The sequence below is a fragment of the Nicotiana tabacum genome, chromosome 3, assembly GCF_000715075.1.
Source record: "Nicotiana tabacum cultivar K326 chromosome 3, ASM71507v2, whole genome shotgun sequence".
Lineage (NCBI taxonomy): Eukaryota > Viridiplantae > Streptophyta > Magnoliopsida > Solanales > Solanaceae > Nicotiana > Nicotiana tabacum.
Genome location: NC_134082.1, coordinates 127,619,008 through 127,635,868, shown reverse-complemented (window position 1 = coordinate 127,635,868; position 16,861 = coordinate 127,619,008). Strand labels below are relative to the sequence as shown.

Genomic DNA, 16,861 nt, shown 5'->3' with positions numbered 1-16,861 from the left:
TCAGAAGCCTCAGGTCTAAAAGAAAACTTAGGGAAAAGCTCAATATATTTGGTGGAGTGAGTAGAGAAGAAAGAGAAAGAATTCAGCATGAACTGGGCTTTTCTAAAAGTGATCTACCTTTTAATTACCTTGGGGTTCTTCTGTCGACCAAGAAACTTTCCCTAATCCAATGGCAACAACTTATAGAGAAGATAGTAGCAAGGATATCGTCATGGACTTCAAAGAAATTATCCTATGCAGGAAGAATTCAATTTGTACAAACTGTTCTATTTGGGATACAAGCTTATTGGGCTCAACTTTTTGTACTGCCTGCTAAATTCTTAAAAACTATTAATGCCTACTATAGAAGGTACATTTGGTCAGGCTACAATACCATTACCAAGAAAGCCCTGGTTTCCTGGGATAAAGTCTGTTCTCCAAAAAGTATCGGTGGACTTAGCTTGACAAACTTACATATGTGGAATAAAGCGGCTATAACAAAAAAATATTGGGATCTAGCACACAAGCAGGATAAGTTGTGGATCAAATGGATACATGCATATTATATTAAAGGCCAAGCAATAAACTCTATGACTATACCTCAACAGGCATGCTGGATGGTTTGGAAGATTATGGAAGCTAGATCAATATTGGAAGATATACAATGCAATTTCAGGAATGGAAAGAGTAGCACAAGGCAGATATACATACAACTGATTAGTGAGGAAACTAGAGTGCCATGGAAATGCATGATGTTTGGGAATACTGCTCGACCAAAAGCAAGATTTACACTATGGTTGCAGCTACATGGCAAGCTTCTTACTGCTGATAGGCTAACCAAATGTGGAATTGAGATAAATACCCAAAATGTGACGTGTTAAAGCTCAGAGGAAACAAATGAGCACCTCTTTATGGAATGTGAATTTGCTAAAGAAGTATGACACATAGTGAATCAATGGGCATAAGGAAGACCAATGAATGCAAGGGGGTGGCAACAACATCAACATGAGATTATTAGTAGATCAAAGGGGAGAACTCAAGCTGCACAGATTTTCAAGATGATATACACAGAATATGTTCATAGCATTTGGATAGAAAGAAACATGAGAATTTTTGAAAAAATGTACAGAAATAGCGAGTCATTAGCAAGAGATATTGCATGTGTTTTTAGTGTGAGGGCTCCAACAAAAAATTAGGAAAATAGTTCATACATTTAGATTCTAGAAAAGTTGTAGTAGTGGAACAATTACTCGGTTACTACAGTTTTGTAAAGTTTGTTGGTGATGAATAAAATATTTAGTTACAAAAAAAATATACTTTTTTATATGAAAAACTATAATAGTATTGAACTCAAACTCATTTTAATTGTCTTTTACATTAAATTTAATGTTATGGATGCATCATTTTTTCTTTAGACAAACTCATCTTTATTTTTGTTAGGATTTGAATCACCAAATAAAAGGAAAAACCGAAACTTGAAATTACAAATTGGTCTCTCATGTGCTATTTACAACTTTTAGAGGTGTTATCAAGTCATTCCAAAAAGTTGAAGGGGTCAAACTATAATTAAGGGTCAAACTTATAATGAAGGGTACTCTCTCCGTTTCAGAGAGTTGAGAAGTCCGAAAGCCGATTATCGGGCGGAGCCGCAGGCAAGAATTGCTTTGGGTTAATCCTCTACAGGAATATCGCAATGGGATACGTGCAGGAAGCCCGAGAAAATCACGTCAAGAAGAAGGTTGAAGAAGGTAAATTTGATCTTAAACCCCTAACCAGTCATGTACATTAATCATATATATTGTCATTTGTGAAACATCAAGTAGGCGTAGAATACAACCGCACCCATTACTACTTTGTGGAAATGAATGCCAATTTTGTACAAATGTATATATTGTAAAAATTGCTCATATTTTATGCAGTTCAAGCCGAGTCTCAAATGTGAGCTTCAAATGGCAAAAAAACATTGTTTAATCACCTCCATATTCCACAATTCATTTTCCACATCAGTTTAATTTTCTAACAAACCATTTGGAAAGCTGGAGTTGTAGACCTAAGTTCTGTTAGAATAATTTTTTTGGCATCTCAATGGTATGAGGCAGAAGGACTACTTGCTGATATATGGCACTATATGTCCGCAGTTCTTCTTAGAGTTTTATTTGTTTCAGTATGTTTTATATTGCTTATCAAGGACATAAATCTCCTCCTCCATTGTAGTTTTTCCAGTTAAAGAATTTATAAGAGGTTGTAAGGTTGTGTGGAATTAGGGTAAAATCACCTCTAGAGATTCAATAAGGAGGTGGTGGGTGAGAATCAGGAAGAGAGAGAGAGGCGACGGAGGAAAAAATGGATTCTGCTTCGACACCTCGTCTGCCACAGCCGTACACCTTGTCTACAATTGCTTCACTCTTTTTTTTCTTCTTACCTGACTAGGTACATTTCTTCAGTTTAGATATAGATTCTCGCGTGCTTTTGTAAGGGAATGTGAGTGGCTGGCTATGACGTCAGGATTAAGGCATCATAGTATAATACATAAACTTTACGTTGTGACTGCAAGGAGGAGGTGAAGGAAAGACCATAACCAGAATATTGTAAAGATTACAAAAATTGCAGGGAGAGTGCAGGGTTACTACTGCGCAGGACAGAGTGTTTGCCAGGGATGCAAGGTAGTGCTGGAAAAGGATTATTGCAGGGCAAGCCAGACCTGCTAAGCAGTCAGCATGCTGCTTGTCCATTGCCATTATTAATATAACGTGATTAGGGTAGTTTGAGGGGTCTTAGGACGACATATTATAGAAATAGAGTGTCGGTAAGAAATGCAGCGGGCTTACACAAAAATATGTTTGATTTGGTAATTTGTTTAGTATAAGGTGCAAACTGGCTCGTTCTGACAAATTGAAGGCAGATTTGTTAAGCAAGACTCCACGTAACTAAACCTCATTAGCTTAAAATCCATGGGAGCAAAGTTCAAGAAATTTGCTTAGATAATAGAGACAGTCTTGTTATTGGATAGGGACATTATCAAATTTGTATGCGCCATTTACTGAATGAAGAAGAAAGATGATTTTCCACTTTCAAGCCTTTAAAATTTAATTTGTTGGTTGTGAAACTATTTTAGGTATTCTTGTGTTGTCCCTTATTGATGTTCATCAAGAACACTCTATATCATCTTCAACCCTCCACATTAAGTGCTTATTTTGTTTCTCTCTGTAATTGTTTCCTCTAAACGTTGAGGAAGTTTTCGTTTTGATAGGGTTGTTATTGGTTTAGAGTCCAATTCATTCTTTCTGGTCATCCAAAAGCAGAGAAATAAAACAACAACTACTAGCAAGCCGGGTTAGCTATTTGAATCATCACTGTCCATGTTAGCGCCCAATTTTGTTTTAGATTGAGATGTGCCAAGAATATCTGGTTGCTTTTGGTTTTTGGTGTCTTGACATGTGATGCAAGCAGTTGTCCTTGCTTGGATCTGGACGCTCAAAAGAACAAAGCTTTTAGTTCACTTTTCCAACTTATGTCTTGCCACATTATTTGGTCCCACAGAGTTGGATAAAAGTATGCCATTCATGCTTTCACGAAAGCTCCCTGTTACATAGTCAGGACCATGTTTGTTTGACATTTGTGTGCCTGTTTTTATCCGACAAATATGACTTATATTTATGCCTTAAATGACAGTTCCCTTATGTATTGCGGTCCGCTGTTTTTCAGCTACTGTCATGAAAAAATAAATTTATCTTTCAGTCATATTCCTTAACTTGAATGTTTTATGCATCAATAATTCAGCTTTGCGCAGTAAAATGAAGCAGAAAGCACTTCAACAATGCAATCACTACACTGCAAAGTATGCTGAATGTGCCTCAGGAAGAACATTATCTGTTGTTTGGCAGTGCCGCAAACAAGCTAAAGAATTAAATGGGTGCCTCCATCAGTAGTATGTTCCTCATCTTTGATTCAACTTGTTCTTTCATCTTTAGTTACATCTAAATATGTTCAGCAACTATTTGCTCTCATTTTGGTAATCATGACATCTCTTTCTTCCATTAGCTTGCCTGCAATTTTCCCACGATCTGATGAGAGATTTTCTTTGAATAAGTCCTCTAGAGAAACTGAGCTTAACTGCAAGGTTCAAATAGTTATGTATCCAAATATGAATACTGCAAGTTCGAGCTAACAAATCTTCAAACAATCAACTTTGCTCATTATGGATGTGATCTTCTGAAAACTTAGAATGCTTATTTTAGAAGCATTGTTCATGACAGGTGTGTTAAAACTTAAGATAAACCATAAGAGGCTTATTACTTAATAAAAAATAAAAATAAAAACTTAAGATGCACTCAAGCTTAGTCCATGGCATCCCTTTGAGATAAGCTGTGACTAAGCAAGTAAATTGATATTTTGAATATGTTTGACATTTTGAAAGTACGGAGTGGGTAGAATTAAGTTATATTTGACACTTATGTCCTCAGGTTTGAACTAGACTTGCAACCCAAAGCAGAAAAAACCCGAAAGGAAAAAGAAGTTAACCATGGGTATTGGGTGGGTTGTTGGGTATTGGGGGGCAGAACATGTAATAGGGGTAAAATTATTTCTTTGACCCGTAATTCAAAGGGGAATTTCAAGTTTATAGGCAAAATTTTGTTTCAAAACAAATGTAGGTGTATTAGAGACCAATAGACCATCATCTAATCCTCAGCTACTCAATGAACAAACCAGAGGCAGGATAAATGATTTCCGAGGACTGTACCCCTTTATCTCCGCGACCAAACTAAATCCATTGGGCAGTCAACATGTTATTGTAATACGGAGTATGTTGTTGAGAACTGTACCCCTTTATCTCTGCGACTAAACTAAATCCTCTGGGCGGTCAACATGTTATTGTAATATTTCAGCGCTTAAATTTCGCGATGCACTCTGATGTTCTATTTCTTTTTCCTTGTTTCTTGTTCATGCAGTACAAATGACTCTGTTTTGGAAGAAATGAAGAAAGAATACATGCTTCAACAAGACCGGAAAGGAACCACCTAGAGCTTGAGTTTCACTTTCTTGGTACTTACAGTTTGTAGCTCAAAACATTGTCATTGTACTTTCTGCTTGGTCGTGTTATACTGGAATTGGGCCTCATTTGTTTTTTTAAGATTAAGACGTCTGAATCTGAATACACATCTGAATATCAAGATGTGTATTAAGATTAACGTATTTGAATCTGAATACACATCTGCATATATTAAGATGTGTATTAAGATCTGAATAGAAATAATTAAGACGGTTTGATTTTTAACATCTGAATGTATAACATTTATTTTTACTTGAAAATTAATAAACATAAAATTCAAATGAAATAGTAACTAATCTAATATTCTATCAATAAAGTATGTAGTTTTTAAAGATATGATAGTTGTTGGTGGTGATGACTAACGGGTGAATGCTGACTAGAGGCGGTTGTTGGTGGTAGTTTTGATTGATGATGGTGGTTCATGCTAGTAGCTAGTAGTGATTGGTAGTGGTGGCGATTATGATTGAGGATGGTGGTGGTGGGTGGTGATAGTTAATAATGTCGGTTGTGGAAGGTTAAAATGATGGGCAGTGCGGGCTGTGATTGTTGATGGTGATGGGGTGATCAGTTGTGGTAGTTGATGCGGATGAGTGTTGATTGTGGGTGAGAATGATGGTGGTCGGAGTGGTGGGGATAGTAGGTGGTGATGGTCGATCATGGAGGCTATGATTGAGGATGATGGTGGCATGGTGGTGGTGGTGGCGGCGGCGGCGGCGGTTGGGTATGGTGGTGGTGGTGGCGGCAGCATGGTGGTAGTTGATAATGGTAGGCGGCAGTTAATAATGAATACGTGATAGCATCTTAATGAAATCAAGTCTCTGTTATAGATCTTAATCATACAGACCTATTTAGACCCATTAAGTGGTTGTGAAGTAAAAAAAACAGACACACTTAATGATTAAGATCTGAATAATTAAAATTCAGACTTTAAAAACAAACGTACTTAATGTCTGGGATCTTAATAATTAAGATTCAGACCTACATTAAGTGCAAACAAATGATGCCTTAGAGTGGTTTCTGCTCAGTCATGTTGTACTGGAATTAGAATGGTAGTGAGTACCAGCATAGGTTGTTCTGGTGTTTATGAATAAGAAGAATCTTTGATTTTTTTTTTCTTTGCTTGAAAAGGAATAAGTGGGCTTCGTATTACGCTAAGTCATTTCTGGGATGAGATTATTATATGTTGCTCCAGAGTTGGGATTTCGTTAAATACTTTACTTCCAGGTCACTTTGCTATGATCAAAGTTTTGAGCAGTGGATTTCCATAGAGGGTCTCCAACATAGCATGTGGATTGGCCTTAAACGTAAATACAAGAAGAAGATAGCTAGTTTGACAGAATTGTTATAAATATAGTATATTATGGATGTTCATTTAGTACCTCGTTGTCCATATGGGACTCCGCCGTAATTATGTTTATCTATTTAGTACTCTATTGGAAATAAGCCTCCTGAAGAAGCTTATCACTTTGGTACCCGGTTATGGATAAACATTATCCCCGGTAGAAGATTATCCATATCAGGTATAATAAGCTTATCCTTTCGATACTCCGTTATGAATAAACATTATTTTCGGTAGAAGATTATCCATACCGGGTATAATAAGCTTATCCTTTCGATACTCCATTATGGATAAACATTATCCCCGGTAGAATATTATCCATACCGGGTACAATAAGCTTATTCTTTCAGTACTCTGTTATGGATAAACATTACCCCAAGTAGAAGATTATTTATACCTGGTATAATGAGCTTATCCTTTTAGTACTCCGTTATGGATAAACATTACTCTCAGTAGAAGGTTATCCATATCTGGTACAGTAACAGCTTACACAGCAGCTTGCAGTAACAGCTTACACAGCAACTTCCTTTCGTCTATAAATAGAAGAGATTTCAGTTCATTATGTACATCAGTTTGGATTCGAATAATATATCAATTTCTCTCTATACTTGTCTTTATTTTACAGTCTTTATTTTATAACACATTATCAGCACGAGATTCTGCCATCTCCAGCAAATACTTTGAAAGTATCTGAGGTACGAACTTTCTTTTTCTATATAATGTCAAATCTTTCTAAACTTGAATTTGTAGCCCTGGATATATCAGACAAAAGTTACATGTCTTGGGTGCTTGATGCTGAAATTCATCTTGATGCGATGGGTCTGGCAGACACCATCAAGAATAAAAATCAGGCATCAAACCAAGACCGTGCCAAAGCAATGATATTCCTACGCTATCACCTTGATGAGGGCCTGAAAATGGAATATCTCACTATTAAAGATCCAGTCATAATATGGAATAATTTGAAAGATAAATATGACCACCTGAAGATGGTCGTTCTTCCATAGACACGTTATGATTGGACTCATCTAAGGCTACAAGATTTTAAATCTATAAGTGAATATAAATTATGTGGTGATAATATTACTGATCATGATATGTTGGAGAAAACTTTCACCACTTTTCATGCCTCGAATATGCTTCTGCAGCAGCAATATCGAGAGATTGGATTTAAAAGGTATTCTGAACTTATCTCACATCTTCTTATAGCCGAGCAACATAATGAGCTATTAATGAAAACAATGAAAGCTGACCTATTGGTTCTTGTCCATTCCTTGAAGTGAATGAGACGAACTTCCACCAAGCTAGACGTGGAAGAGGTCGTGGCCTCAGTCGTGGTCATGGCCGTGGTCGGGGAAGAAATTTTAATCATGGTAATAATAATGCACCAAAAAACCCTCCTCACCACCAGCAATGGAAAAGGAAGGAACAAAAACATGAAGCGATGCAAACACCAAATGCAAAAAATACATGCTATAGATGTGGAGGAAAAGGGCAATGGTCACGTACCTGTCGTACGCCAAAGCATCTGGTTGAGCTTTATCAAGCCTCCCTGAAGAAGACAAAAAACTGCTGAAGCAAATTTTATTTCTGAAGATAATTTGGACTTCATGCATTTGGATGCAGCTGATTACCTTGCACTCCCAGAAGGAAAAACAAGTCATGTAATCGGTGGTGAATCTGTAGAAATATAAATATTTTAATTTTTGTTGTTTGTAATAGATAGTATGGTTATGTAATTGTTGTACATAAAGAAAAATTATGATTTGATAATAATGTTTACTATAATATATCTTATTTATGTCATTTTGAAGAATATGGATAACATTATTAAATCAACTTAAACTCTAGCAGAGTTTGCAAGAAATATACAACCAACAGAAGTAGTTATATTTCGTACATCTCATTGTAATTATATTTTGTTAACCACCAGAAGTGGTATATGCCTATGATCACCAGAAATGATAATTTAGGCTTTCTATGGTTACAATTGAAGATAAGCTACATAAATATTCTCTATATTAAATGCACGCCTCGATTTGCTCCTGAAGTAGTAAATATTTTAAAAGAGGTTGAGACATCACAATTTGATGTGATTAATGCGCATTCAGATAATTATGTTCGATTTTCTGAAAGATGAGAACTTTTGATAATATTAATCCAACCCCTGAAGTGAATGTGACAATATTAATAAATCTGGTAAATATGAATGCGCTCTTAATGTGAATATATTACAATTCACCTCCAGAAGAGGTAATATAATTGAGAGAATATATACTCAATATTTCGTATTTTAAATTTGCTCCTAAAGAAGTAACACAATTGAAATTGCCTCATGAAGTAGGAAAATATTATGAAGAAGAGTTTTCTAGTGCTTAAACAATTGTTTTACATTGTTTATTTGATTGTGATTTTCTCTCATGATACCAGAAGTGTATGAGCAATATTTGATAGTACAAAATGTATCAACAACTCCTGAAGAGCTAACTGTTTGCCTAGAAGACACATGATACCGGTAGTGTCCGATAAATATTAGATTGTGGATAATAAGTGAAGGTTCTTGAAGAGTTTATATAAAAATATGTCATTCATATTATATGATTATGGTCAAAACATATGTTGTAGTAAACCTGAAGTTTATTAATACAAGTGCCTATCATATTGATACTACAAATGATTGGAAGATTGAAAATCTTTATGTTTCCACAATCATAGGGGGTAAAATAATATGTATGTGAGAAGTTACCCGCGTTATTCTTCAATTTGTACTACATCATGTATCATAGTAAATCAGAAGTTTACTAATGCAAAAGTTTATGCCATAGTCAACTAGAAGTTTACTAAGATATAGCACATGCCATGATAAACTAGAAATTTTCATTTGCCATTTTTAAATGAGCTATTTGAGAATTCTGATAAGCATATACTGAAGAACCAGAAGATTCTTCAAGAATTCTCTTGTGCTGCTTGTTCTCATAATATTATACCGGCTAAAATTGGGACTAAGACCCCTGAATTCTGGAATATATAAAAGGTGAATATGAGCCCATTCACCTATCATGTGAACCACTTATAGATGCATATATAAGATGGTTACATGTATGTTTATTGTCAACCTGCGACATTTGAGATTGCTTTTCTCAATTAAGAGCATAACTTTCAGATTATGAAATCAAGACAGTTCATCTTGATAACGCTGGTTTATATCCAAGTTGGTTTAGCATTGAATACCTCCTACTAATGGCTAAACTATTGCTTATGAGAACAAAGCTTCATGTGTTGGTCTAAATTGCATACAACAACACTTTTATGCATCAGACCAACAATATATGATAAAGTCCTCCCCTCACAATTGGTTTAGGATCAGAAATCAAATATTTTTACTATCTTTTGATGTGTGGTATATGATTAATTTCTCTACCACAATACACAAAGATATGTTTCCTAAAGAAGATAGGGGATATGTTTTAATTTTTTTAACATTTGGGGGATGAAATAAACAGCTGAAAAATATGCTATATAAATCGAATTATCATTAATATGATCCTCACTTAGAAGATAATTCAAGTCAAATGCCAGAAGCATTTGCTGATCCAAAATTTAATATCATATTTCAGCTACAAATGCTCTTATTAAAATTAAAGTCCCTAAAGGATAGAGTTTGCTGTACGCATGGAGCGTGGTATACCAATCAGTTCCAAAGGTAACAATTCTTGAAAAATGGTAGGAGCTAATAATCAAAATGATCATAATGAGGAGGAAATAAGCTCTAGAAGAGCCCACGACATAACATTTCATGAAACTCCCGAAGAAGTTCAAGTACCTGAAAATAAAGAAAGTGATGAGATCTCAACAAGTTATGTCGCTTAGGAACTGATACAAAATGATCGTCGATAATATATTTGATACGATATAGTGCACAATATTATAAAAGATTGTGAGGATCGGACCAGCAGTCCAGACACTTGAAGATGTTATACCATTTAGATACAAGTCATAACCTATATGAGTTATTTGATTAAATCTATATGAAGATCCTTGAAGGATTTAAAATGCCTGAAGCATATAATTCAAAGTCTTTAAAAAATGTACTCGATCAAATTATAAAGATATTTGTACGGTTTAAAGCAACCTGGGCGCATGTGGTATAATTGCCTCAGTAAATATTTGCTGAAAGAAGATTACATAAATGAGGTTATTTGTCCATGTATTTTTATAAAGAAAATGTCATCATAATTTGTTGTACTTGTTGTTTATGTTGATGACATAAATCTTGTTGGAACTCCAGAAGAGCTCCAAAAAGACAATTGAATATCTTAAGAAAGAATTTGAGATGAAAGATCTTGGAAACATAAAAATTTGTCTTTGGTCTGCAAATTGAATATTTAGCAGACATGATCTTTATCCATCAATCCTATGCAGAAAGAGTCATTAAACGCTTTTACATGGACAAAGCACACCCATTAAGTACACCAATGGGTGTTCGATCACTTGAAGTGAATAAGGATCCGTTCCGACCTCCAGAAGAGGATGAAGAACTCCTTGGTCCTGAAATACTCTATCTCAGTGCAATTGTTATGCATTTATGTATCTTGCTAATGCTAACAAATGTGGTGCAGATCGTATTGGTTATGCAAATACAAGAATAGAATGCGGAGACTCAAATATTTGAAACAAAATTTTCATCAGGGGGAGTAAAATACGCGATGCACTCTTTTTTCCTTACAAAGGTTTTTTCCCACGGGGTTTTCCTTACAAGGTTTTTAATGAGGCACCTAGCAATGCGTATTACTCAATATGTGTACTCTTTTTTCTTCACTAGGATTTTTTTTCCCACGTGATTTTTCCTAGTAAGGTTTTAATGAGGCACATTATCTTTTAATAAACATCCAAGGGGGAGTGTTATAAATATATTATATTATGGATGTTCATTTAGTACCCCGTTGTAAATGAGCTTCCTGAAGAAGCTTATCCATATGGGACTCCGCCGTAAATATGTTTATCTATTTAGTACTCTATTGGAAATAAGCCTCCTGAAGAAGCTTATCACTTCGATACCCGGTTATAGATAAACATTATCCTCGGTAGAAGATTATCCATACTAGGTATAATAAGCTTATCCTTTCGATACTCCGTTATGAATAAACATTACTTCCGGTAGAAGATTATCCATGTCGAGTATAATGAGCTTATCCTTTCGATACTCCATTATGGATAAACATTACCCCCGGTAGAATATTATCCATAATTGATACAATGAGCTTATTTTTTCAGTACTCCGTTATGGATAAACATTGGCCCCAGTAGAAGATTATCTATACCTGGTACAATGAGCTTATCCTTTCAGTACTCCGTTATGGATAAACATTACTCTTAGTAGAAGATTATCCATATATCGTAGCAGCTTACACAGCAGCTTGCAGTACCAACTTACACATCAACTTTCTTTCTTCTATAAATAGAAGAGATTTCAGTACATTATATCAGTTTGAATTCGAATAATATGTCAGTTTCTCTCTATACTTGTCTTTACTTTACAGTCTTTATTTTATAACAAGAATGTTCAATATAGATTTGTGTTCAAACAATTTAGTTTCAAAATTTAATCAAATTGACTTTCGATAAGTGAAATGTGCCATCTAAATTAAAACGGAGGGAACACTATTTTATCATTATATCAAGTACAAGATGTTATGACGTACGAGTTTTTCCTAGAGTCTAGGGACCCTTTCTTAACCTATATGTGAACTGGTTAATTTTATTCTGATTTTTCCATCTACTTGTTCGACTTTGACGAGAAAAGGACAATGTTGCTGAAAATCACCAAGTTGCTAAAAAACATTCCATGCATCTCTCGATACAATTATTGAACTATTTCCATTATAACCACAAGAACCTAAATTAGAGAAATAGTAAGAAAAGAAAATAGAACTAAGATAGTCCTGTAATTGAAAGCTTTCACCGAATCATTTGACTTTTAACTTGGATAATGGAATTAAAATAGTAGGAAATAAAAACTAATTTATAATAGTAGGGTGTCCAACATATGAAAAAACATGGGAACAAGACTAGCTAGTACGATTTAATCCTAACTAATAAAGCAACAAAAACACCCTAGCTACTATACTATATAAGCATCTAAATAAAAATAGTACTAGAAGATAAATCTTTACTAACAACCTAAAAACCTTCGATAAAACTGTGAGTTTTCTTAGCACAAAGCTTTTCCAACTCTTTGGCAACTTCTTCAATTTCTTCATCTCCTTTGGAACAAAGGATTTCCTGCATATCCCTCGCCTTTTGCCTTACAAATTCACCTTCCTTCTCTACCACCACTTGGTTGATTATGGCTGCAACTACCTCCCTATGAAGCTTTGCATTACTGTCCCTCACAACTTCCACAGCAATACCAATCTCTTCAACAAGCCTAGAGTTAATTGGTTGATCAATATGCATTGGCATAGCGATAATCGGAACACCATATTTCATGCTTTCCATTACAGAACTCCATCCACAATGACTCACAAATCCGCCGATACTTGAATGCTCCAAGATTTTTGCCTGTGGTGCCCATCCTTTAAAAACTTTTCCCCTATTCCCTACCCTATTGAAAAAACCTTTAGGTAATGCCTCTTGAAGTTCAACATCTTTCTCTTTTTGAAACCTTATAGGCCATATAAAATTCACCTTACTATTTTCCAACCCACAAGCAATCTCCAGTAAATCTTCCTTGGACAAAAAATATTCACTTCCAAAAGATACAAATATTGTGGATTTCTCCTCCTTTTCATTCAACCATGTTATTAACTCTGATTCTCCATCGTCAAGAGTAGGTTCTTGAACTAATGGACCAACTGGCACAACTTTTTTCCCAGTTGAATTAGTGACATAATCACTATACTTACCCTCAATCTCCTTAAAACTTTTTATCAAAACAATATCACTAGATAGGTAAAAACAATCTCTAACTCGCTTTTTATCTTCCTCAAGCTTTTCCATAGGCATAGATGATTCATCTTTCTCTATACGAGCGATCTCATAGTCACGATAATATATAGACGAGAAGGGAAATTTTATACCTGGCTTGTTGAACACATGCAACATATAAGAGGTCATTGTAGAGCTACTACTAATAAATTCAACAGCAGGGATTTTTAACTCAGCAGCAGCCTTTGGAGCCCAAGGTTGGAGAAAATCATAAATCAATAAATCAGGTTTTAGGGTTTTCAAGATTAGGGTAAAATCAGGACTGGCTAAGTCAAAAGCTTCTTTGAGAGTGTTCATTAGATGAGGTGGGAGACCATTGGTAGTGTGGTGACAAGGAGGAAGATTAGATAAAGTTTGGAGATGAAGTTCCAAGAATTGGATTGACGGTGAAAATTCTGGGCTAAGTTTTTTCTTAATAGAGCTTAGGTTTACTGGTGTAGAACACAAGTAAATAGTGAAGTTTCTTTGGCTGAGCTTTTTGGCTAACTCTAAGAAGGGTGAAATGTGACCATAACCTAACCATGGAAACATCAAAACCCGAAGTAGTTTTTGATTATCCATAAAACCATTCATGATTTCTTGAGTTTCTCTTCTTTTTCAAACTTACTTTCTTCTCAAAACTTTTATGCATGCAAAAAGGGATTGATATGGAGGTATATTTATAGTTCATAAACAAGTTTATTACATGGTAAGTTGAAGATTGAAAGATCTATAAGTGTTTAATGCACAAACATGTACAAGGAAAATGCGACTATATATTTTTGGTATACGTATAATATCTGCATGGTTCACTTTCCTTTTGCGTTGATCCACTTTACGTATTTGACTTCTTATATAAGAGCATCTTTACATGGGATGAAAGCAAATGCTAGGCTGAACAATGGTACCATATAAAGAATTTGCCGTCGAAATATGCACGCTAGACCTAATATGGATAAGATGTATACAACTTATATGCATTTAATTAAGTGTATAATCAATGTATTTTAACATAATGTAACACCTCTTACAAAAACAGTTACTTTTAGACGATTGTAGTTATCTTTTAGGTAAAATAATAGTGCAAATATAGACCGTAATTTATCAAAATTAAACTCATGATTGGTAAAACAATTCCTTTTTTCTTGTGATCTTTGAGGTAAAAGTCATTCCCTCTTTCAATTCATGTTGATTCAAATGTCAAATTTCATCCCTTCATGAATTATTCGAGTTTGATCCAGTGCTTTGCTGGCCACAATATGTTTTACTAGTAGTAAACTTTTTCTTGTAAAAATAGCAAGGACTAGCTAGTTTTTGGACTGGTCATTCAAAAATAGCCAGCGTTTGTAAAGTTATTAAAAAATAGCCACTATTTTGCTGCAACATGGAAAGTTCCAGCATAATATACTGAAGATCGGTGCACCTCTATATGGAATTCCAGCATATTATGCTGGAACTCCAACACGCGGAAAGTTCCAGTATAATATACTGCTCCAATCTCCAGTATATTATGCTGGACCGGTTTATAAAGGAGTATTTTTCCGAATTTTGAACAGTGTTTTCGTTTAAATTTATCTTAACTTGAAAAGTGGCTAAATTTCGATTACTTTTGAAACTATGGCTATTTTTGAATGACCACTTATAAATCTAGCTATTTTTGAATTTCTCCCCTTTTTCTTCCTACGTTTTCTCCAATATCAAAGAAACCAGTAGTATAAAGTGTTAAATTAATTAAGCGCTAGTCAAACAAACTACATGAAAACTTAAAAAGAGATGGAATGGTAGCCTTGGAAGGATCACTTCTTTGACAGCTTGAGATGCATCATTTCCACCTCTAATTTAATTTATTTCCTTTCTTTCAAGTAACTCTACTCCTATTAACTCATATTTTTTCTAATAAAGGGCCGATTAATTCGGATTTGTGATAGAAAGTCACATTAAAGAGATAACGCACTCCTTATTACTAAAGACGGACTTTATTCCTAAAGTTCGAACTTTAGAGCTCTGGTTATAACCCAAGACCCACCATAACCTTTGGGGGTGGAGAACGATTATTTTTGTTTGTACCCTACACCAATAAGAGACGTTTTTTACATGTTCGGTTTTTTCATAGTGCTTCTGGCCTGACGAATATCAGCAGCATTTCATATTCCATAATCAAAGCCATATCTAATTTCTTCATTTACTATATAAAAGTAATGGTACCATACAACAACAATAAAATTCAGTGTAATTTCATAAGTGAGATCTGGAGAGGGTAAAGTATACCCACAACTTACCCTACTTTCTTTATTTCTTCCTATTCCTTTTCAGTTTCTTTTATAACTAGATTTCTTTTCCATTTTTATTTCTGGTATCTATGCTAATTGGAAAGCTATGGTAGTTATTTCGTTTAGGCGGTAATACTTACCTCTTATGGGCCAAAAAAAGGTAATTAATACGTATTCTGAAATCAATCTCCATACATAAAAATTGAACCTTAGATTCCCAAGTGTTTATATATAGACAAGATTATTTGAAAAGAGTAGAAACAATCTTTTCTTTTATATTCTGACGTTTTTCATTTCTCAAATTTTTAAACGTTATTCTTAATTAGTATTTTTAATGTGCACAATTATTTACGGAAGCCAAGTGGGATTTCTTTCTTCAGACAAGCCAAGTGGGATGAAAGAGTTAAATTATACTTTCAATGAGAAAATAAGATTAAAACAAAAAAAATTATTACCGAGAAAAGAAATACCCCGTTACTCGACACAACTTGTTTGGATGGTTGTTACTTATTGTATTGTATCGTATTATTACTTTAAATATAATATTTATTTTTATTGTTACTTAAATTTTATTATATCGTATTGTTAAATCCGTCATTACGTAAAAGTATCAACTTATCTAACAACCGATTTGGTGTGGTCGCGTCGTTACCTTATTTTTTTCCTCTCTCATTTTGCCCTTCTTATTATTAAATAATCATATTTTATCATTTACCCTACCTTCTTATATAACAATTCTACTTCATACCTTATTTTTTCTTTGTAATATTACAAGTTTATTCTTTATATTATTGGTACATGACATATAAAACGACGTCAAACAAAATAATTTATCCAAATATTTTATACATCAAAATAATACAGTACAATACAATATAATATGCTAAGATACAATATGAAACGATACAGAGCAACCATCCAAACAAGTTGTAAGCGGTATAAGCTTATCAATTTATAAACGACAAAGGGCCATATATATCCCTGTACTATGAGAAAATATTAATTAAATATATCCTCCATTATTGTCACGATCCAAAACCCAACCCGTCGTGATGACGCCTATCGTGAAACTAGGCCAGCCTCAGCTCAACAATCAACACAATAATAATAAATTTGAAAATATTTACGGAAGCTTTTAACAGTTAAGGAACTATTTGGAACATAAGAAATTTATCGAAATAGATACAATCCAGCCCAAAACCGGAGTGTAACTGAGTGCAAGAGCGTCTAAGAAAAATACATAGTCTAATATAATGT

The 16,861-nt window shown here is 34.4% G+C and overlaps 2 protein-coding genes across 2 annotated transcripts; one reads left to right on the top strand and one right to left on the bottom strand.

Moving 5' to 3' along the window:
- The first annotated feature begins 1,566 nt into the window (after positions 1 to 1,566).
- On the top strand, positions 1,567 to 5,110 carry LOC107782465 (uncharacterized). Its single transcript, XM_016603353.2, has 3 exons — positions 1,567 to 1,727; positions 3,760 to 3,907; positions 4,929 to 5,110. The coding sequence occupies exons 1-3, from the start codon at positions 1,673 to 1,675 to the stop codon at positions 4,999 to 5,001; spliced, it is 276 nt and encodes a 91-aa protein (XP_016458839.1). The 5' UTR covers positions 1,567 to 1,672; the 3' UTR covers positions 5,002 to 5,110.
- A 7,438-nt stretch (positions 5,111 to 12,548) lies between these two features.
- Positions 12,549 to 13,928, bottom strand: LOC107782440 (UDP-glucosyltransferase 29-like). The gene has a single exon (XM_016603326.1). It carries the CDS (start codon positions 13,926 to 13,928, stop codon positions 12,549 to 12,551), a length of 1,380 nt encoding a protein of 459 aa, XP_016458812.1.
- Positions 13,929 to 16,861: the final 2,933 nt, after the last annotated feature.